This window comes from Eretmochelys imbricata, chromosome 14, assembly GCF_965152235.1.
Source record: "Eretmochelys imbricata isolate rEreImb1 chromosome 14, rEreImb1.hap1, whole genome shotgun sequence".
Taxonomy (NCBI): Eukaryota; Metazoa; Chordata; order Testudines; family Cheloniidae; genus Eretmochelys; species Eretmochelys imbricata.
The window spans coordinates 45949220-45970878 of record NC_135585.1 but is presented as its reverse complement, the minus strand read 5'-3'; the positions used below and the strand labels follow the sequence as shown (position 1 = coordinate 45970878).

The 21659-nt window shown below is 53.3% G+C and overlaps 1 protein-coding gene across 1 annotated transcript; it reads left to right on the top strand.

Annotated features, from left to right (window-relative positions):
- Positions 1 to 810: 810 nt before the first annotated feature.
- LOC144275266 (E3 ubiquitin-protein ligase TRIM39-like) lies at positions 811 to 21298 on the top strand. Its single transcript, XM_077834460.1, has 6 exons — positions 811 to 1282; positions 6356 to 6451; positions 10474 to 10704; positions 11198 to 11220; positions 11320 to 11423; positions 18774 to 21298. The coding sequence occupies exons 1-6, from the start codon at positions 863 to 865 to the stop codon at positions 19331 to 19333; spliced, it is 1434 nt and encodes a 477-aa protein (XP_077690586.1). The 5' UTR covers positions 811 to 862; the 3' UTR covers positions 19334 to 21298.
- Positions 21299 to 21659: the final 361 nt, after the last annotated feature.

The window sequence follows — 21659 nt, the reverse complement described above, 5'->3', positions numbered from 1 at the left end:
ACCCCCACTCACACAAAAACAACAAAAGTTTTGCTGTGGCAAGTGCAAGTGTAAATGGCGCTTTGTTAACACAGCCTTGTCGCTAACAGCTGTGTAGTGTAGACATAGCCGAAATGGTCTCCGGTTTCCACTGTCCAACGGACAGGAGAATTTGGCCAAAGCTTGCCACACAAAGCAAAGTGAGGTTCAAAATGGCAGGGGCTTTGAATCCTTAGTGTCCTGTAGCATTTATATTTACAGAAATTTCCAAAGCATCCGTAACCCTGACTTTCTACCTGAGTTTTGTGACGCTCCCCCCTCTCCCGAAGGAGCCAAAAAATCCTCTCAGGGCACTTGTAACCCTCTGGTGAGTGTGTGTCACACACATCCCTTGATGGCTGACGCACAGGGTTTGTGGGTTTTTACAGCTCTGAACTTCACGGACTGACTCTTTAGCTCCAGCTGTAGAGACGTGTGCTAAGCGCTGTAGGTCCCCACTTCAATCCCCAGTGAATGTTGGGGTGGGTTAGATAGTTCCTGCCTGTGGGGCAGGGGATATGCTCTCCCTTCCAGCCTTCCAGCAATACACATCAGATTGGTTCATATCCTTCCACCTCTCTCCATTGCCCCCTGTTCTCCCATCCCTTCTCCTCACTTCCATCCATTCCGTCTCTCCTGCCCTCTCCCTGACCTTCCCCCTCTTTTACTCTCCTTCAGTTTCACTTTCCTGTTTTCTCCCCGTCCGGTCCTGGCTCCTCCTTTTTCTTCTTCTCCTTCTGTGGCTGGGACTAGCAGATACTTGCAGGCGGCCCCTCCCAGTGTCAGCATAAGCCCACACTGTGTAGAGCCACTGGCAGGGAGAACAGATACTCACCCAGCTGCCATGGCCGCTGCAGCTACAGCAGGGGAAATACAAGAGGAAGCTATTTGCTCCATCTGCCTGGGGTATCTGACGGAGCCGGTGACTATCGCGTGTGGGCACAACTTCTGCCAAGCCTGCCTCACCCAGTACAGTGAGGAGAAGGGAACGGGGACACCCCTGACCTGTCCCCAGTGCAGAGCCCGGTTCCAAAAAGGGGAGTTCAAATCCAAAACACAGTTGAACAGCATCGTACAAAAGATCAAACACCTGGGTTTAAAACCAGGAAAAGGGCAAAAGGATTATCTGTGTGAGAGACACGAGGAACGTCTCAAACTTTTCTGTGAGGATGACGGAGAAACTATTTGCTTGGTGTGTGAGAAATCCCGGGACCACAAGTTCCACACTGTGGTTCCCACTGAGGAGGCTGCCCAGGAGTACAAGGTAGGAAATGCTGTTGACTTTGCTTAATTAAATCCCTAAAGGAGACCAGGTTTATCCCCCATCAATACAAGGACAAACATTCACACCTGGCTGCCTAAAGTTAGGCACCTAAACGAAAGGGGCCTGGTTTTCAGAGGGGATGAGCACTGGGGTTGTGGATAATGGGAAAAGATCCAAACTTTTTTTGCTCCAAGGCTGCAAGTTCCAATACCTAACAGAGAGAACAGGGCTGACGGCTCTTTGTGTGCCTGCAACCCATCTGCCAGGTGGAGAGGGCAGCAAGAACATAAGACCATAAGACCAGCCATCCCCTGTCGGACGAAAGGTGCATCTAGCCCAGTGTCCTGTCTTCTGACAGTGGCCAGTGCCAGGTGCCCCAGAGAGAATGAACAGAACAGGGGATCATCAAGTGATCCATCCCCTGTTGCCCATTCCCAGCTTCTGGGAACAGCTTCTGAACAGCTGATCTGTGGCAGGTGGGAGGCACTGGGAGGATGGGGGAGGAGCTTGTCTCAGGGTCGCCAGCGGGCAGGAAGCATTGCGGGGCAGGGGCAGAGCTGATCGGTGGGGCTGCCAGTAGGTGCTGAGCACCCACTATTCTTATTCCATGGTTGCTCCAGCCCTGGAGGACCCACAGAGTCGGTGCCGATGGTAGAAAAAAAACTTTAAATGAGAGGAGGGAAGTCACCGGCATTGATTAAGGAAAATGCCACACGCAGGATTCATAAACATAAAACCATGAGCAAAACACCCTCTCCAGTGTACGTTGGTCAGTGTCTTCTGCCTCAGGTTCTGGAGTTCAATAACCAAAAGTTCCTTTGCTGTGCCCCTCTCTGCTCCCTCACCCCACCCCACTCACAGTGGCTGTCCTTGGTCAGTGAAGACTCAGGGTTCAGAGATGCATCTGTGTGAGCTCACCTCCCACCCTGGGGGCATGGGGGAGGAGGAAGAGGCACCTTGGTTGCTCCACTGTCCAAGCACTTGCTCTGGTGTCACCACCCTGCCGCACACCCCACTGGCCCACTCCACCGGCCGCCCTGCCAGCCATCACCTACTTCTCTGCTATAATCTCTACAGATCAGGGCCTGTCTACACTTGCAATTTAAATCAGAAAAAGTCCCCTTTTTGCACAAAAACCACGTCTCTTGAGGTTCTATGCTGCTCTTAGTGATTTTCAACTCTTAGAGGGGGAACTTCCTTGCTGAAGCAGGCTGGGCAGAAACGCTGTCCCACATCAAGTGATTTCAGCTCTAGTGATCACTTAAAAAACAGAAGACTCCGAATAGAGCCTTAATTAGTTCTGTCTGTGAACAGTGGAGAGGAGCAAGTTAAACCATGCATAGGACTCTTCGGTAAAGTCCACACTTCCCAGAAAGCACACCTGTCCCCACCTCCTCTTAACCTTCACAGGGGTCTGGCATCCAAGCCCCCCGCGTAGTGAGTTCAGTTCAGTGGAGGGTGATCCCCTCAATCAGGACAGGCTAAATTCTGCTCTGCTGCCCTTTACTCATACAGTAAAGATAACACTATTTCATTACCTCCACATTCAATACCGAAGTGATCTGTAATCCAGCACCAGCCACAGTTGATCACTTTGGCAACACAGCCCTGTCTGCTGGATACCTAGGCAGAGTTGGTGTGTTCATGTAAATACAGTCAGAAACAATGTGGCATTATGTTGAGGAAACACAACCAACAGGATTCATAACACAACCCATGAGCAAAAACCCATCCCAAGCAAATTGGGTCGTGTCCTTTCCCTTTGGTTCTTGAGTCCAGCAACCTGAAATCACCGAAAGTCCAATGACCCAAAAGTCTCTATCCCTGGTCAGGGCAGCCCCAGAGTTCGATCGTTTATCTGCAGAGCTTTACCTCCCAAAATGGGTGGAAATGGGGGGTGGGGGTAGAAAGAGAGGTAAGGGACACTTTACATGCTCTGAAGCTTACTGCTCTGCAGCTCCATAGGGCTCCACTCCGTGTCCCACAAGCAGCTCCCGCGGTCCCACAAACTGCTCTACAATATATCCTCAGGCTCCCCCACTACTTAACACAACCCTCAGTGATTTCAGCTCTTAGTCAGTTCAACTTTTTGGTGAATTCAGCTTGTAGAAGAGGAATCTCAGCACTGGTGCACCATTAGCCCAAAGTGAGCTCAGCAGCCCATAACTAGACTCCTAATGGAATTCCACACTGAAGAGAGGAGAAAGTACAATTAGCACATAAGGCACTCACCAAGAGACCCATACCACCAGCAATTAATACTTATCCCCAGTCTCTCTCAATTCACAGAGTTTTGGAACCCATGACGCTTGCCTAGTGAGTGCTACTTAGTTGATGGTGAGTCCCTCCATCATAACAAAAGGCCAAGTACAGTTCCAAGCACAGTTCCTGTAATCAGGGTAATAACAATTTATTCTTCCTGCCCCAATAACAGAGACACTGAGGATCCCAAAGCAGCCAAAATGACCATTTGGGCAGCTATGGCCTCATTCTAGGCGGGTGGGTGTGCCTATGCAAATGAGATCAGCCCCTGAAGTTCTTTTCCACAACTTGCCACACCTCACCACCAGATGTCAGGGTGGAGCTCATCCTGACTCTGCTTACATTTGTAATCCAGCACCAGCCACAGTTGATCACTTTGGCAACACAGCCCTGTATGCTGGATACCTAGGCAGAGTTGGTGTGTTCATGTAAATACAGTCTGCACCTGAAGCCTTTTCCCCTCCACAGCGAGCTGTCAGGGGAGAGCTCATTCACACCCTGCTTGCACACGAAACAATCTGGACCCTGACACATCCCTGCACGTCAGTGTCACTGAAAGCCACAGCTGGTACCTGTGTCCTGCTCTACTTTCTCTGCCATATCTCGTTCTTCTCTCCTCCTTCAGCTCTTCCCCGTCCAGCAGCCCTGCTCCACTCATATTGACTCCTGCAGCCATTAGCCCAGATAACATTAGGAGGATGGGGGGGTCTTACAGCTGACGTACACCATGTATTGTACACCAGGATGTACACGCCAGGGTATTATAATTGTCTGACAAAGTTGGGGCCACCTGTGTCCTGACATGGTTGGGTTTTGACAGCCTGGGTGGACAACACGGTTCTGGAACCACATTAAAGAAACATGTCATTGCTCCCAACCCATCTGGGGCCGTGTCTGTCCTGGAGAGTGGGAGGCCGGGGATGAGACGCTGCTGAGGTTCCCTGCCCTCAGCCTGGGAGAGAGGGGAGGACATGGGCGGATGTTAGGGCCCTGCCCAGGGTTGCAGAAGGAAGGGAGAGAAATGGCCTGAATTCCCTTCCCACAGGGACCAGACTCACTGACACACTCAGCTTGGCCTGAACTGTCCCAAATTTCTGCTCCAAGTCCCTTGTTCTTTGAGCTGCTTCTCTGCCCCAGGAACTCACAGGCCACGTCGACACTGCAGGGGCTTCAACAGCACAGCTACAGCCCGGCAGCACAATAGCCAGGGCAACTGAAGTGTCATGTTAAGATCAGGCCCAAGCCTCTGTGCTCACTGACAGGGCTCAGAGACAGCCGGGAAGTGCTGGCACTTCTCCCGCGAAGCACCTGCCGTGTTCTCCGGGATCTCAGCTTTCAATTTGCTTTAAACTGAGTCTCCAGCTGTTTTGGTTGTGAAGAAAACCTCAAAACTGTGACCCAGATGTAGGGGATGCAGAGAGCTGGGCACAGCGGCTCTGAGAGGTGTGAATGGCCCCATTGCCTCAGTGAGGGGTGAGCTCAGATGCCCAGGGATGATCATTTAAATATCAACATTGTTAATTATTTCGTTCCCCTGTGAGAGCGGAGAGGAGAATTGCAGCTCGGCACCATTTATTGCCAGTGACGCCTCCTTCCGGTGTCACAAGTGGGTGATGTTTGGGAGATGCCACCTCTTCTGTTCCCCCCAGTAAAGGAGGACCCAGCCCAGAGAGTCCAGCAGACCCCAGGAGTATATTCGAGCCCCATGAGGGGAGCCAGGCCCCAGGAGCCCCTTGGAGCCCATCAGCAACTCCATCCTGTTCTGAACATTGCACCATCTACTGTGAACAGATCATGGTGTCTCCTTTTGGTGACTCACATGGGCAGAGCTTATTTGTGGGTGGAGCGTCAAAGAATCCAGCCACATCCCTTCCCCCCCCCCCCCCGTGACCTTTCTGATCCCTGCTCATTTACGAAGCTCTTTTTCTGACGCAAAGGCTGCTTTTCTGCCTCCTGTCTCTAACTAGCCCTGGCTGGCTCCCTCCCTCCCTCCCTGCTTCCCTGCAGCAGCACCCCAGGAGCTCTCAGCAGCAGCTGCAGCCTGGGCCCTTGGGCAGGGAGGAGGAGGAGATAACTCAAGGGCTCAGAGAAAAGAGAGAGAGTGAAATGGGGAGATCTCTGGTGGGGGGCTCAGGAGGGGACTCTGGGGGGCTGCCATGGGTGTTGCACAGAGCGGGGCTGATGGGGCAGGAGCATGTTGCTGTGCTGTGTGAATGAATCACACGCTGTCAAAGGGGAAGAGAGCCCTGGGTTATTACAGCTCTGGAGCAGTTATAATTATGGGTGGCCCATTCCCCCAGATCGAGTGTGTTCCCTTTTCCTCACTGACCTCCAGCCACATCACAGCTTCACCCTGCACAGTTAATGGGACTGCACGGGCTCAGGTGCTCAGCTGCTGCCCGTGGGAGGCCACGTGGGCGCCTAGACAGACGAGAGCGCAGTGGGGTCTTGTTCCTGGCGTGGGTCTGGGGTACAGTGGAGCGAGATGCTGTCCCAACCTCTTCACTCGCACTGGCAGGAGGGATCGTTCAGAACCTTCCCAGCTGCTTCACCTCTGGCCTGTGCTCAGGGATGGGAAACTTTAGCTAAAACACAGGCTTTGAGAAGTCCTGAGTGTCTGCACGAAGCGGAGCCCCCACTCTGAGACTGGCCTCTAGTCCCCCACGAGGCCTTTGGGGCCGGCAGAGACAAGTCTGCTGCTCAATTCCAGGGTATTTTAATGCTCATGTATGAAATGCCAATATGGAAAGTACTGTCCACCCATCGGACAGGCAGACTAATGGCTGTTTATTGCACACGGTGCTCCTGCAGGTGAAACTCCAGGGAGCCCTGGGCCCTCTGAGGAAGGAGTTGAAAGAGGCCCTGGCTTTGACGTCTAAAGAGAAGGAGAAAACAACAGAGTGGCAGGTGGGTGTCCGGGTTTATTCCTCCCTGAGCCCTCCCCCCTGCAGCATTCCCAGGAATGACGGGGCCGTAAAGCTCCAGGATGAGGTTATGAATCTGCTCTAGTTGTTTGCTCCGTTGCACAGCCATGGGCTCCGGCATCTGGGGAGGCCGGGCGTGAGTGCTGGAACTTCCCCGGTGCCCAGATCATTGCCCTGCTCACTGCTTCACCCCCATTTGGCCTCGTCTCGCTGAGGCCCCCCTCCACATTCCACTGCTGCTCTGCCCCATGCCTGGCTCCCACTCAGACCCCTCCCCAGAGGCTCCCTGCTGACCATTCACTGTTGCAGCTCGGTCCTCCCCCTACCCCATAGGTGCCGACTCCGTGGGTGCTCCGGGGCTGGAGCACCCATGGGGACAAATTAGTGAGTGCTTTGCACCCACCGGCAGCCAAGCTCTCCTCCCCACCTCTTTCCCAAAGCGTGCTGCGTCCCCGCTCCTCTGCCTACCTCCCAACGGTTGCCGCCGCAAAACAGCTGTTTGGCGGCATAGCAAGCTCCGGAAGGGAGGGGGGAGGAATGGGAACACGGCACGCTCAGGGGAGGAGACAGGGAAGAGGTGGGGCCAGGGCAGGGATTTGGAGAAGGAGTCGGAATAGGGGGAGGGAGGGGGTGGAGTTGGGGCGGGGACTTTGGGGAAGGGGTTGGAAATGGGGCGGTGCAGGAGGGGTGGGGCAGGGGCGGAGTCGGGACAGGGTCGGGGGCAGAGGGGGGTCGAGCACCCAGAGGGAGCTCCTATGCCCCACCCCATCCCCCCTGTCCCCTCGCCTGCCACTTGCTCCTTTCTGCCCCCTCCTGCCTTAAGGAAGAGTGACGGGGGTGGGGCAGAGAGGAGCAAGTGGTGGGGCCCCCCACACAGCTGACGGGTGGCAAGCGGCGAGTGCTGTGGGGTTTGGGGGAAGAGCGGGAGCGAGGGCTCCGGGCCAGGCGCAGACAGGACTCCAAAGGCGGCAGGTCTGCAGCCTGCCTCGAAAGGGAGGGGCGCTGCATCCTGTTTGGGGAGACTCAGCCTCCCCTGGCCTGTGGTACCTGCCATCCAGGGTGCTGGCAGCATCAGGCTGTGTCTCTGGTGGGGATCTCAGCACAGCAGCTCCTGTAGGCGGAGGGGGAGGGGCAGTTCCTGGCCCTTGTACAGTGGTGCAGACCCACCCCTGAGATCTCTGAGGGGGCAAATTCTCCATACTGGGTGCAGTGTTTTCACTATTCCATGGATCCTGTTTCCCTCCTGCAGATGGGGAGGGTGTGTCGGCTGCTCCAGCCATCGGTTTTCAGTGGCCTCCATGACAAAGCTCTGCAGCTTCTCTGCAGCCTGGAGGAAACAGATTGTTTCTTCTCTCCCTGCACCCAGAGTCCCTGCAATGAATCTGCCCAGTGCCTGGGCCAGACACTGGAGCTGGGAGCTGGGAGGAGGATTTGCCCCCATGGGTGAGGTTCAGATTCACTCAGCTGGCTGGGCTGGGGGCACGCTGGGAGCTGAGCTCTTCTGAGCATCAAACCCAGTGGCAGGTGTGGAGCTTTGTGGAAAATCTGCCCCCAGGGGCGTCTACATGGCCCCAGCAGCTAGCTGCAGGCTAGTCCCTGAGTGACACCCAGGGGTCTGGTTGGGTGTGAACAGCCCGTGCTGCTGTGGCTTCATAGCTACCAGTACCCGAGCTCGCTAGATCAAAGCTAGCTGGGGTGTGTCTACACACGGTGCTGTCAGACCTTCACTGCAGTGTGGACACCCCCTGAGTGAGCAGAGCCAGGGGTGGGTCAGTGTAAAGCCAGGCAGCGCTCGGCCACTTCACAGCCTGTCTTGCCATCACGTGGCCACTTCATCCCAGGCACCTGCTACTGTTACTGTGACTTCACCTGTGCTCGTCTGTAGCCAGGTGATGAACCCATGGGACAAAATGTCTGTTCCGGTTCACCTGCCTTTTCCAGTGAAATCCCTGCAGAGCGCGTGGGGGGCGTGAGGAAGATGCCAGCAGCAGGGAGGAGAGGAGAAACAGGTGTCCCATGATTCACATAAAAATGGCCATTTACAAGAGCTGAAATGCTCAGAGCTGGGTGCCCCTGGTTCTGCATCTGAAGCCGTATTTAGAGCCCGGCGGAAGTGGGCTGGTTTCCAGAGGACAGAACTGCAGCAGCTCCCACTCCCCGCACTGGAAGCAGTTGGTGCTCAGTTCCTCAGACAAAAGGGATTTAGGTGCATAACAATTAACAGCCAGGTTTGAATGTGTCCGGCAAAGATCCCAGCCGGCACCATGGAGGCAGCTGCACCTTGGGACAGTCACTGGGGTGGTTCTGAAACCCTTGATTATCGCCCAGTGAGAGCGAGTTACGTCCTACAGCACCAGAGGTCACAGCCCAATGATCAGTGTCACTCAGTGCAGAGTAACTGCAGCCCCAGCGACTGTGAGATGAGGCCCAGCAGGGGCGGCCACTCACCCACTGAGAGGGGCCGTCATGGGCTTGAGCCAGGTGGGGAGTATCCCCACGGGCGGGAGCAGGGCCCGGGAGGTGACAGGCCCCCATGAAGGATGCGCTGTCCGTGTCTGATGGGGGGAGATGTTAGGGGATATGGTAATGCTGCGCCACTCGAATCAGCTGTAACTCAACAGCTCCCAGGGGGCAGGAGCAGAAGGAGGCTGCAGGCCCACGGCCCTTTGCAGGGTCCAGGCCACGTTCAAAAAGCCTCGGGCAGGTGCCAGGAGGGTCTCCTGAGGGATCTAGGGATTGTCAGGGCTGTACCCGAGTTGTCTGAGTGCCCCATGGTGGCTGCAGCGCTCCCAAGGGTGGGGTGAGGGTCGTCTGGGGAATGGGTCGGTGTCCAAAGCCCATTGGCAGAGGGGCCCAGGGGTGCTGGAGGGCTGAGCTGGGGGCTCGGGTCAGCCGGGGCAGAGGTAGGATGTGGACATTACAGCGCTCAAGCAGCTGCCTCTTCAGACACAGACACTGAGCACAGCCCCTCCCCCACCACACAGGGAGCCGGATGGACAGACAGACGGGTTAGAGCGCTGCACAGGAAAGGGGAGAGGGGTCAGCACAGGGCACAGACTGGTGGGGGGAAGGGCTGGGGCTCACATACTGGGGTTTCAGGGAGGAGGGCTCTGGGGGCAGGGGACAGGGGCTGGGGAAGTTCCTGAAGCCCCTGGCCCTGTTGGCATATCAGGGAGAGGAAGAGGGACTTTCCCCAACATCACTGTGGCCCGAATCACACTGGGGGGAAAGTTCACCCCAGGGTAACCCAGCACCTCTGTGCTGAGCTGTAGGGGAGCTAGAGAGGCCAGTGCAGAGCAGCCAGCCCCTTCCTCTGCCAGGATCAGCACCGGCTCAGCATCGTTCCCACGGCTCCCTTCAGAGAGCAGGTGGGGACACAGCTAGCATCAGCAACCCACTGCTCTGTGAGCCTAGAGGGCTCCCTAAAGGCTGCGATCCCAGGGGCACTGGGAACATGGGCATGGGGCACTCGGCTGGCTGGGTGAGGCCAAAGCCAGCCCTGACAATGCCCTGGGTGCCCAACATCCATGTGAGCCCCAGGATGGCACCCAAAGGACTATTAGCACCAGCCCTAGGTCCTGAACTTTGCAGCCCTGGGAGCTGGTTGTCAAAGAAGGAGCATCACTCACATCCTGCTGTGACGGCTCCCCCGGGTGTCTGAGTTCCCAGCACTAGGCACCAAATCCCGCCAGAGACGCCCTGTGCAGCCCCCTGTAAATCTTTACTGTCCCCTCGATTTCTCCCCACTCCACTGTGTCCATCCCATGTCACCTTCAATAACATACTGCATCTTTACAAAGCACCCTAGACAACCCCGCTATGGAACTGGCCATATTAACTCTGAACTAAATGAAACCCTTTATGGTATGTTTTCCAAAGAAGTAAATATCCTGACAAACCTGATACTGCTTTAATATCACCTGCTTCCTGGACAGAGGCCCAGTCCATGTAACTCACCATCTGGCTCACGTTTTCTCTGTGCCTTTCCTTTTTTTCTGTCTCAAGGGGAAAGTGAAGAATAAGAGAGAGATGATTGCAGGTGAATTTAACAAACTGCACACACTGCTGAGAGAGGAGGAACAGCTGCTTCTGCAAAGCCTGGAGGAGGAGGAGACGGAGACTCTGAAGAGACTGCAGAAAAATGTAACCAAGCTCTCCCAGCAAAGCTCCTCTCTGCAGCAGCTGATCACAGAGATAGAGGAGAAGTGTCAGCAACCAGTTGTCGAGCTGCTAAAGGTGAGACGGCATCAAAATTCTCCACCCATCCAGAATTATAACTGAGATCCATGGGTCTGGATTCCAACAATTCGAGGAAATATGTTCTGTGGTTTACTGACAAACAGAACATGAGGCTAAGGGCTCCATCAGTTCCCAAATATCGCAGATCATGTTAGAGGGGAATTCTCCTCATGGAGACCCAGTGAGGCCGTGGGAGATTAAATGGATAATACAAAAATGATACTGAGCTAAACCCCTCACTGCTCTGACCCCAGAACATTGGCCCCAACACAGGTGATAAACACAGATACTGATGGGTTTTGTCCCTAGAAGGGAGAACCCTTGAGCTAAATTCCTGTCTCCCCTAAATATATGAAACAAGTGTTCAAAACAGTTAAGCCTGGGAGGGTTGATCTATTTTCAAGATGAAAGTTTGATGCCCAGAGTGAGACTCACTCAGTTTTATGCACATTGTGTTAATACAGGACATTGATTCTCTTTTTCCTTTCAGAATGTGAAAAGCACATTGAGCAGGTGTATTTCCTATGTTCATTGCTCTTATATTCTTGGTGGTGGTTCTGGGATGACGTGTGCACAGAGCAGCTGAGTGATGATGGGACGTTTTCTTCATAGGAGTGAGAATGTGAAACTCCAGGAACCAGAAGCTGTTTCTACTGACCTGAAGAACGTGTATAAAATTTCCCTTGACATGAGGGAAGCGCTGAAGAGATTTGGAGGTGAGTGGCGTGTACTGGGACATTCAGCTGTATTGTGCCTGGGGATCTGGACAGAGCCTGGGACCCCAGGACACACTTGCACCCAGCTGACAGGCTTGGAGCTGTGTGAGAGCTGGAGGCTGATGCGCTGAGTGCTGGGCAGTTTGCCTCCTACTTACAGCCACCTGCTGGTACTTGCCCAGGTGTCTGACCAGGCCCCATCACTGTGACATCCTGACCCCTCCGTGGCTGAGTTAATGGGTGTCCCTGAGCCAGGTGCTGTGAGGCCTGGACTGGACCCATTGTGCTGGGAGCTGCACAGACTGGTAATGGATGACATGTCTGTGCCTCGCTCCTGGGACACGTGAGGGCTGTGTTGTGTGGCCACCGTTCAGCTCTGCCCCAGCCCCCATTAGCCAAGGCTTGGCTGAGCTTTCTGAGCTGGAGGAGGGGCCGGTCTGGCTGCTGAGGTCTGACCTGAGCCGTGTGTTACTGGGTAACCAGCTGAATCCTACGGGCCCCTCGTCTGCTCTGAGCACAGCCCAGTGTGAGATTGGGTCAGTGGTTTGCTGCTCAGTGAGTGAGACTCACTCACAAGAGTGTGACCCTGTCACAGTGTCTGAGCGTGAGCTGCCCCCATCCAAACCCCTCCCCACAACCTCAGTGCAGAGACCGGGGAGAAAGGCAGAAACCTGACAGCGAGGATGCATAGAGAAGAAGTGAAGGCCGAGGAGAGGGGGAGTGGGAAGGTTCAGTGAGCTCGGTCTGTGATAGTTGAACTGGCCCTTTCATCCTACCCCCACCGCTCCTCTCTTCCCACCCACCCCCCAGCAGGGGGCAGTCGAAGGGGCCAAGCTGGGTGTGTCTGTCCCGGCCGATGGAGGCTGCGCAGTGGGTGCCGGCTGCAGGGCCAGGATCTCAGGGCTCCGGGGAGCAGGAACCCCAGGCTGTGGGGGAAGCAGCTTCCTCTCTGTGGCTGGCTGGAGCCAGCACATCCCTGCTCCCCTCCCCCCTCGCTGCCCCCAGCCCAGCCCAGTCTGTGCCCACCGGACCCTGAACACGGCTGGGCTCTGGGCCATTCCACAGCCCTGGCCCCTGAGCCTGTGGGGATCCTGAGCCAGTCACCTCCGTGCCTCCTTCTAGGGGATCAGCAGCCCCTGGGGAGCCTCCTGTCACCCCCCGGAAACCCCGTCCTGGGCAGGGCCCCAGGCCCTGAGTCACTCGCTGGCTGCTCCCGGCTGGCCAGGCCCAGGGTCTCCAGCAGGGCCCTTGGTGCCGGCCCCGCGCTGGCTGCCAGAGCTCCCAGCCCCTGGCCCAGCCTGGCCTGTTGTCCCAGCGCCGACCCCTCCCCTGCGGGTGGGGGGGGACCCTGCTGCTCTCAATGGCTGAGCCCCCCCCCCGCCGCGGCCTCTGGTGCTGCGCTCGCAGGCTCAGCCCGTGCCAGGGCCAATGCGGCGCTGCTGGGGCTGCTCCTCCCCCGGCACCTGGGTTCTCTGGGTCTGGGCAAGTGGCCGGGCGAGTGGGCAGGGACCTGCTCAGAGACACGCGCCCTGTGCTGCCCCCAGAGGGCAGAGACCAGCCAGGGCCGGGCAGCAAAGCGCCACCGCGCTGGGATTAACCCTTTCCTGCCACCCACCCCAGCAGCCCCGGCCGGTCACTGCCACTCGACTGCCCACGCTCTGACCCCAGGGACCCGGGTCCGGCAGCTCGGGGGAGTCGCTGGGTGAATGTGTGGGGCAGAGTAACCAGGGATCCCTGCACCCCAGCGTCCCCGTGTGCAATGGGGAAGGCCCCGCGCTGCATGCAGACCTCAGGTGCTGGGCAGTGAGTGTTATTATTGATAGAACCCTCTGCCATTTCAGGGTGTCTTGGCAAGCATCTTGCCTCAGTTTACCCTCTTCAGCACTCCTTAAATTACACCTCACAGTCCAAAAGATCTGACAGAAAATCCCCTCCTGGGGTCTGCTCTGAGTCCAAGTAAACCCCAAAATAAATTTTTTTCCTTCACTCTGCTCCAGCCTCCAGCTCTCACTCAAGCTCCTCACTGTCCTCAAGTCAGGAGTCCTCAGTCCTCCTTCCCAGAGCTGGGCTTGGATTTTTCCATCCTGGAATCAGATGACTCTAGCCCTCTTTTCTGGAGCTGGGGTAATTTCAGGCTGTGCCTTTATTCTCTGCATCAACTTTCTCCAGCCGGGGGCAGCTCTCCTGGGCTCTGTCCTGCTACAGCTGCTGCTGTCATTGTCATCTCTGGCAGCTCTTCCCCCTGAGGGGAGCTCCTCTGTCTAGGACTGTGGTCCCCAACCATTTTTCGTCATCCCCTCCCTTACCTGGTTTGTGCCCCGACCCTGAGAGCTGCAGTTGGGAGAAGGACCAGGAACGGGACTGCAATTGGGGCCAGGAGCCGGGGGCCGTGGGTGGGAATGCACCCGCAGTTGGGGCCAGGAACTGGGGGCTTTGGCTGGGGGCAGAACCATGGTTGGGGCTGGAGCTGCAGCTGGGGTCGCAGCCTGGAACAGGGCCAGGAGTCGGTGGCTGAGGCCATGGCCGGAGCTGCAGCTGGGGCTTATGGTGGGGCCGGAGTGGAGCTGGGGGCAGAGCAGGGCTGGGTGGCGTTCCCTTCCTGCCACCCATGGAGGCTGGTCCAGTCCCTGCCATGCCCTCCAAATGTTCCACACAACCCACAGTTTGGGGACCAATGCTCCAGGAGGACCCCTTCTAGGCTCCTTGCTATGGTGAGCTCTCCTGTGAGCTCCTCTCCTCAGTACCTTCCTGTCCCTAGGATCCCTTCAGCTGAGCCCTGGTAACTTTATCTTTATCTAGCTTATTAGCTGTTTCACTATCAAGTAGCCACCTAGGGATTTAATGACTTCAAGCTTGGTCTGGGTTGTCTCATACTCCCTTTCAGGAGCCTGTCACAGGTAGTCTTGTCCCTGACTCCCTTAAAAGGGCCAGCCCTCTTGATACATTTCCTCCCACCCCCAGAGCCAACCTGTATTCATAGGTAGGTCTTGACCATGGCTGACACTTGGTTATGTTCTGCAGCCTGGATGAGGTGGGGGGTATTTCCTGCCTTGCTGCCACAAGGAAATCTGCAAGGCCCTTAGTCATAATTTTATTCTCATCACTGAAGTATGAAGAGTCTGGGAATTTGATTCCCCATCTTTCTATGTAGCTTATGTCATGGGTAAAATCCCACATAGTCTTCAGCATGTCACAGTTCAGAACAACTCTTTGGCCATAGCAGAGGTAGTCAATAGCACTGGGCTTTCATCATTGGTGTGATGGTCGTGTAGCAGATATGGGCTGGCTACAGAGCTTCCCTCTCAGCCAGATACACACCAGATGTGTTCATCAGAAAATCTTTAATGTTCTGCCAAGTATGGCTGAGGTCAGCTTAAATATGGTATTTTACACACAGCGCTACCTAGGGGTTGAACAGCATATTACAGTTTAGCGTTCCATTACATCTCCCCCTTTAAGTTCTACATTCTACCATTTATAATATTTGCATTATCGCACTGTCTTTGAAGTTCAGTGCAGATCAGTCTGTTAGGTGTCTCTGAATGGTACTGGTCTTCTAATTGCATGAACCAAACAGGTTAACAGGTTGGTCATCTGGCTGTCCATTAGTTCCACTATCTGACTGTGATCAGTCTGGAATCCTTGAGTCATGTTCTTGTTCTGCATCCACCATCTGCAGAGTTTGCTGAGTTGATTGTTCTTTCTGAGGAACAAACTGCAGATGTTGACAGTTTCTGTTGAACTCTCCTCTCTTGGTCTTGATCACATACAACCTGTGTGTTGAATTATCTTTTTTTACAACAGCTGGAGTATTCCATTCTTTTTCTCCATCCAGTTTGACACAAACATGGTCACCAGGTTCTAGCCCCGGTAGTTTTCTGAGTGATGTCTGTTGTAAAAGTGTTTGCAAGCTCTTTTTGCCTTTTTATGTGATTTGGCTACTCTCTCCATGTCTGGGAACTTTGGAGATAGATTCTTTTCCAAAGTTGGGAGGGTAGTTCTGAGCTGTCTTCCCATCAGGAGTTGTGCTGCACTATATCCAGTAGCTGCTATTGGGGTTGATCTATAACTCAGTAGAGCAAAGAATGGATCTTCCTGCTGAAGGATATTCTTCACTGTCTGTGCAGCTCTCGCAGCCTCTCCATTCACTTGTGAGTAATATGGGCTTCTCGTAATATGAGGAAGATCATATTTTGTTGAGATAAATAAAATTCTACTTCTCTGAATTGTGGTCCATGCTCTGTCACAAGGTCTTCTGGAACCCTGAAATGACCAAAAGTGCCCTTCAGTTGCTCTATATCATCCTGGTGTGTTACGTAAAATAGTCCACGACTACCAGGTAAAGATGTCCCCTGAATTCACATAAATCTGCAGCTAGTCTCTTTTAAGGTATCTCTCATTCAGACTAGCTCCTTATTAGTGTCTAATTACTACTGGCCATATCTTTCTTCCTGCTGCCTTCAGTAAAGAGCTATGGGAGCCCGAGGGCGAATTTTTCTACCAAGGGCAAATTTAACAGCAGCTCTGGAGTGTTTCATAGCTGATGTCCTGAGCCTGGCCTGGCTGTACCTGTGAGGTTCTGGGGGTGTTGACAGTCACTCACTGAAAGTCACTGGGATTTGGACTCCTAAGTTGTTGGGACACATTTGAAATAGAGCTGGGTGTAATTTTGGGGGCAAATAGTTTATTTGCTGAAAAATTATATTTTAGGTCAACTGAAACTATTCCTGAATCCTTGTCAAGTTTGCTGAATAGTTTCTGCCGCTTCCCTTCTAGCCTTTAGCCCAGTGGCAAGGTCCTCAGCTGGGAGCCCCCGGTTCAATCCCCCCGGGTGATGTGGGGCAGGAATTGGAATGTGGGTCTCCCCACCTCAGATAAGGGCTGGAACTACTGGGCTCCAGGTGTCTGATGTGGGGCTCCCTCAGTCTCTCCTGTTGAATCGTGTCTAAACACTGCCATGGGCACTGGACCAGAGCATGGGAGCGAGACTGACTGCAGCCCAGTGGGTCAGGCCCCGACCTGGGAGACCCAGAATCCAGCTCCCCTGCTCCAGTGACCCTGTAATTATTGATCCATAACCCCAGTGAGGGGGGGGGTTATGGCCTCTGGCACAGCAGTGTCTCAGCCATGTCGGTGCCCCTGTGAAAACCCCTAGTGCAGATGCGCTGCGCGGGTGTGAACTGGGACTGGCCCCTGGTGCAGCTTATCCCAGATGGAGTGGGCAGCAAGTGGGGAAATGCCCCCTCCCCTCCCCACTGCCCCAGCCTCATTAGCAATGGCCCCTGTTCCCCCCAGCACCCCTCAAGTCTCATCCCCCTTCCAGCAAGCCCAGATACCCTGCCCATGTCCTCGCATGGAGAGTCCCAGCTGCGCCCCGTGGGGCAGGGCTGCACCCCCAGTGTGTGTGTGGATGGCAGCAACCTACTCTTAGCAACAAACCAGCCACACACAGCCCCAGAGCAACAGAGATTCCCTGGGGCCTGCCCCCTTCACCTTCCCTCCTGCCCCCCTTCACCTCCCTCTCTCCCCCTGGCACCTGCCTCTCCCTTACCCTTCCCTCCACCTTTGTGCCCACCTGACCCCTGCCTCTATCCTGTCCCCTCCCTCTCACCCCAAACTCCTGCTGCTCCCTTAGGCCCCTGCCCCTCTCCCCCCAACTTTGTCTCCCTGGCATGTGCCCCTACCCTCCACCCACCTCTGCCCCCCTGGCACCTGCCAATCTTCTTATGCCCCTGTGCCCCCTGGCTCCCGCACCTCCCTTACCCTTCCCTCACCCCTATTCCCACCTGGCCCCTGCCTCTATCCTCACTGCTACCCTTCTTCTCACCCCTTTTCTGCTCCCCTTGATCCCTGCCCCTCTGTCCCCACCTCTGCCCCCCTGGAACTCACCCCTCCCTTCTCCCCCGTCACCATCCTGGCACTTGCCCCTCTCCCACAAACATCCTTTGCACCCTGGAGCCCACCCATCACTTCACCCCCCTGCTACCTCCTGGCGTGAACCTCTCCCCTTTCCCCCTCTGCTGCCATGTCTCCCATCCCTCCTCTCGCCCCCCACATGCCCTCCTAGTGCCTACCACTGCCCTCACCCCCTCTTCCCCTTCATGCCTCCCCATCCCTCACCCTCCTCTGCTGTCTTGGCTCCTGCCCTTCTCACCCCCCTCAGCCCCGCCTTGTACTCATCCCTCTTGCCACCCTCTCTGACCCCCGAAACCCACCCCTTCCCTCATCCCCCTGTGCCCACCCCTCCTCTAGCCCCACTCTGACCTTCTGTCTCCTGCCCCTCCTCGATCCCCTCTCCTAACAGTTCCCTCGACCCATCTGCCCCCGCCTCTCTCCTCACCCCTCTCTGCCCCCTGGTGCCTGTCCCTCCCTCCTCTGCCCTCCCTGTTCCTGCCATTCTGTTCAGCCCCCTCAATCTCCCTGGCACCTGCCCCTCCTCTTGCCCCCTTTCCCCTGGTGCCCATCCCCCTTCACTACCTCTGCTCCCTGACTCCACTCTCCCCATGCCCCTCTGCCCCCATGACTTGCCCCATCCCCTGCCTTTCTCGTTGTTAGGGGGCTTATTCCTTCACCTGCTTACTTCCCTGGTCTATCTTGCATGAACAGAGAGCAACAGTACCCGAAGTCCGAAGGTGCAAACAATTCGATATTTATTGGGGTGAACTTCAAGCAAGCATGATTCCAGTTTCCTTCCTTAGTGTTCCCCTTCCCACCTCTGATGCCACAGAGCCTTACCTGTGTCCCTGTTCCCATTCCCTATTCCCATTCCCCCCTCTTAGCAAAACATGATTCCAATTCCCCCATCCCCATTCCCTGTCCTATTCCCCGCCTTACTTCCTGATTTACTATATAGTCTTCAGTCAAACTTGAGTTCGGCTTAGCTATACCTTAACCAATCATTTTACTGAAATTTAACTAACCAGTCCTAGCATATTGTAACAAGATTATCTAACCAATATATCCCACCACCTTAATTGGTTTACACCCAACAAAATTAATTATACAGCAGACAGAAACAATCACAGAACCAGACAGAGATTATACGGACAAACAATAGGGAAATGGGGACTACAGTGATAGAACAACAGAGAAATGAGGACTTGTGGCACCTTAGAGACTAACCAATTTATTTGAGCATGAGCTTTCGTGAGCTACAGCTCACTTCATTGGATGCATACCGTGGAAACTGCAGAAGACATTATATACACACAGAGACCATGAAACAATACCTCCTCCCGCCCCACTGTCCTGCTGGTAATAGCTTATCTAAAGTGATCATCAAGTTGGGCCATTTGTGCTGGAAATGGGGGGCCCCTGCCCCCGGCCCTGACTCTGTGACTCTCTCCCCAGTGGACGTGACTCTGGATCCAGATACGGCAAATCCCCACCTCGTCCTGTCCGAGGATCGGAAACGTGTGAGAGACGGAGACACGCACCAGGATCTGCCCGACAAGCCTGAGAGATTTGATCCTTGTCCCTGTGTCCTGGGCGCTGCGGGGTTCGCGGGCGGGAGGCGTTACTGGGAGGTGGGGATGGGAGACAAGACGAGATGGATTCTGGGGGTTTGTAGGGAATCTGTGAGCAGGAAGGGGTGGGTCACATTCACACCTGAGAATGGATACTGGGCCATGTGGCAGTGGTATGGGGAATACGCGGCCCTCACCGACCCCCCGACCCCCCTCCCCGTGAGCGTCCGGCCCAGCCGGGTGGGGATTTTCCTGGACTATGAGGCGGGCGAGGTCTCGTTTTACAATGTGACTGACGGGTCCCATCTCTTCACATTCACTGACACCTTCTCCAGGACGCTCCGCCCTTATTTCAATCCCGGTTCCAATGCTGGGGGTAGAAACGCTGCTCCCCTGATCATCTGCCCGGTCCAGGCTCCGGCCGGGGGGAATCTTGGTCCCTGACAGTGACCTTGCGGCACAGACTGGCCCCCCCAGCGCTGCTGCTCCTCCCGCCCCCCTGTGGTGGGGGCGGTTACTGCAGCTACTGGAGTTTTTGTGCTCACCGGACGCTGCCAGTTTCCCTTTTCCACTGGAGGGTCCAGTTGAAAACCGGACACCTGGCAACCCCCAGCCCTCACCTTGCCCCATCCCCTGCCCCAGGGGCAGCAGATGGTGGGTGATGGGGTCATTCACTCCTGTCAGCATTTTCTAGCCCTGTGAAATCTCAATGTAAAATAGAAAAGAAAAAAGATAATTCTAATTTAGAAAATACACAAGAATATTTCAATTTACATTTCAACAGTATTTCAGAAACAAGCATCTAAATGTATTTTTAGAAATGGAATTATTTACATTTATTTTTGATTCTTCCCTCAAATCTATATTGAAGTTTAACTTCTCTGTATAACGTCATTTGTATTTCAACTGTGGAATTTCAAGAAATCCAAAATATTTATCTTGACAAAATAAATTATTAAATTGTCAGACGGGGTTGTTCAGTTACAATGTACGTGTGTCATAAACATCACAACTACACACATGTGCAGCTGCTCTCTCTCTCTCTCCTCCTTTCTTTATTGTCTTGACTGGTTCTCTCTGGGAGGCAGGGCACATACACCCACCTCCTGCACTACACCTTTGAAAATGAATAGGTGAAAAATGATAGAATTCATTAAGCAATATATTTCAGTTAACTCACACAAGATTATATAATATTCTTTGAACTTCTGTCAGCATTAAATCATGTGATTTTTAACTTTCTAGCTACATGTCATCGGTAATCAAGATATGACCCTTCCTTTCTTTTTCTCACATCAATTAACAAAATACAGTCCCCAACCTCAAATGCTATCTTCCTATACATAGAAATCTCTTCTACAATCTCCATTTTTAGTGTATTTTTCTTTAGAAATATTATTTACAGGCAATGTACTGTCAGTGTCCACTGTTGCTTTCAATGTACTGCTGGGCTCTTCATGTTCTTGGTTATAAGGACACAATAAATGTAGTTTGATAAAGAAATAGAGAAGGGGTTTCAGAGTCGCAGCCGTGTTAGTCTGTATCCGCAAAAAGAACAGGAGGACTTGTGGTACCTTAGAGACTAATAAATTTATTAGAGCATAAGCTTTTGTGGGCTACAGCCCACTTCATCGGATGCATAGAATGGAACATATAGTAAGGAGATATATATATATAAGTACATAAAGAGAAAGTGGAAGTTGCCATACAAACTGTAAGAGGCTAATTAATTAAGATGAGCTATTATCAGCAGGAGGAAAAAAAAAAACTTTTGTCGTGATAATCAAGATGGCCCATTTAGACAGTTGACAAGAAGGTGTGGGGATACTTAACATGGGGAAATAGATTCAATATGTGTAATGACCCAGCCACTCCCAGTCTCTATTCAAACCCAGGTTAATGGTATCTAGTTTGCATATTAATTTAAGATCAGCAGTTTCTCCTTGGAGTCTGTTTTTGAAGCTTTTCTGTTGCAAAATTTGTGAATCATCACAAATTAACTTAATTGTAGTAAAGACGCTGGCACTTAATGACACATAACATGAAATTTGGTGAAGCTTTATTGGGAAACCTTTCTTCTCGGCCACAAATCAGTCGAAAGGGTGATGTTTTTGTTGTCATGTGAGGTTTAGAGTACAAAGAATATAAAGTTGCTCCAGGAAATTCATCACAATTCCTCTGGGCTCTGTCCACCACTTTCTGGAAAAATAGTGACTGATTGATCTGTATCCTTGAAATTAGTCATTGAACCTAATACCTTGAAGAGCTAGCTGAGTGGAGTATGAGGGAAGAAACTTTGCATGGCATTGCTAGGACTACTGTTTGTTTTAAACGTGATGCGTTATGAACATTTTCAATGTCATAATTCAGTTTTGAAGATTTACTCACAATATGCCATTCACGGCAGTGTGCCCGAAACTTACCTTGATTATTTGAAAGTAAATGCCCTGAAATGATCTCGTGATGGATTCATTTGTGTTTTTATCTAGTCTGCTGGTGTCTGGGTGGTGTGGGCAGCTGAAGCTCTATGTTTTTCCTAGTTTTTAACACAGGGAAATGTTAATCTAAAAATAGATAATTTTTCCCTAAAATTTCCTTCAGAAATATCTGCGTTCCTTTCCCTATTTCTCACTGAATTATGTGTAATTACTGTGGTTTCTTATCCAACATTATTGTGTTATTACATGGGAAAATATGTTGGCAAATAGGTTAATATACAACATGGTTTTTACTATCTGACAAGACATAAAAAAATGTTGTCACTCACAAT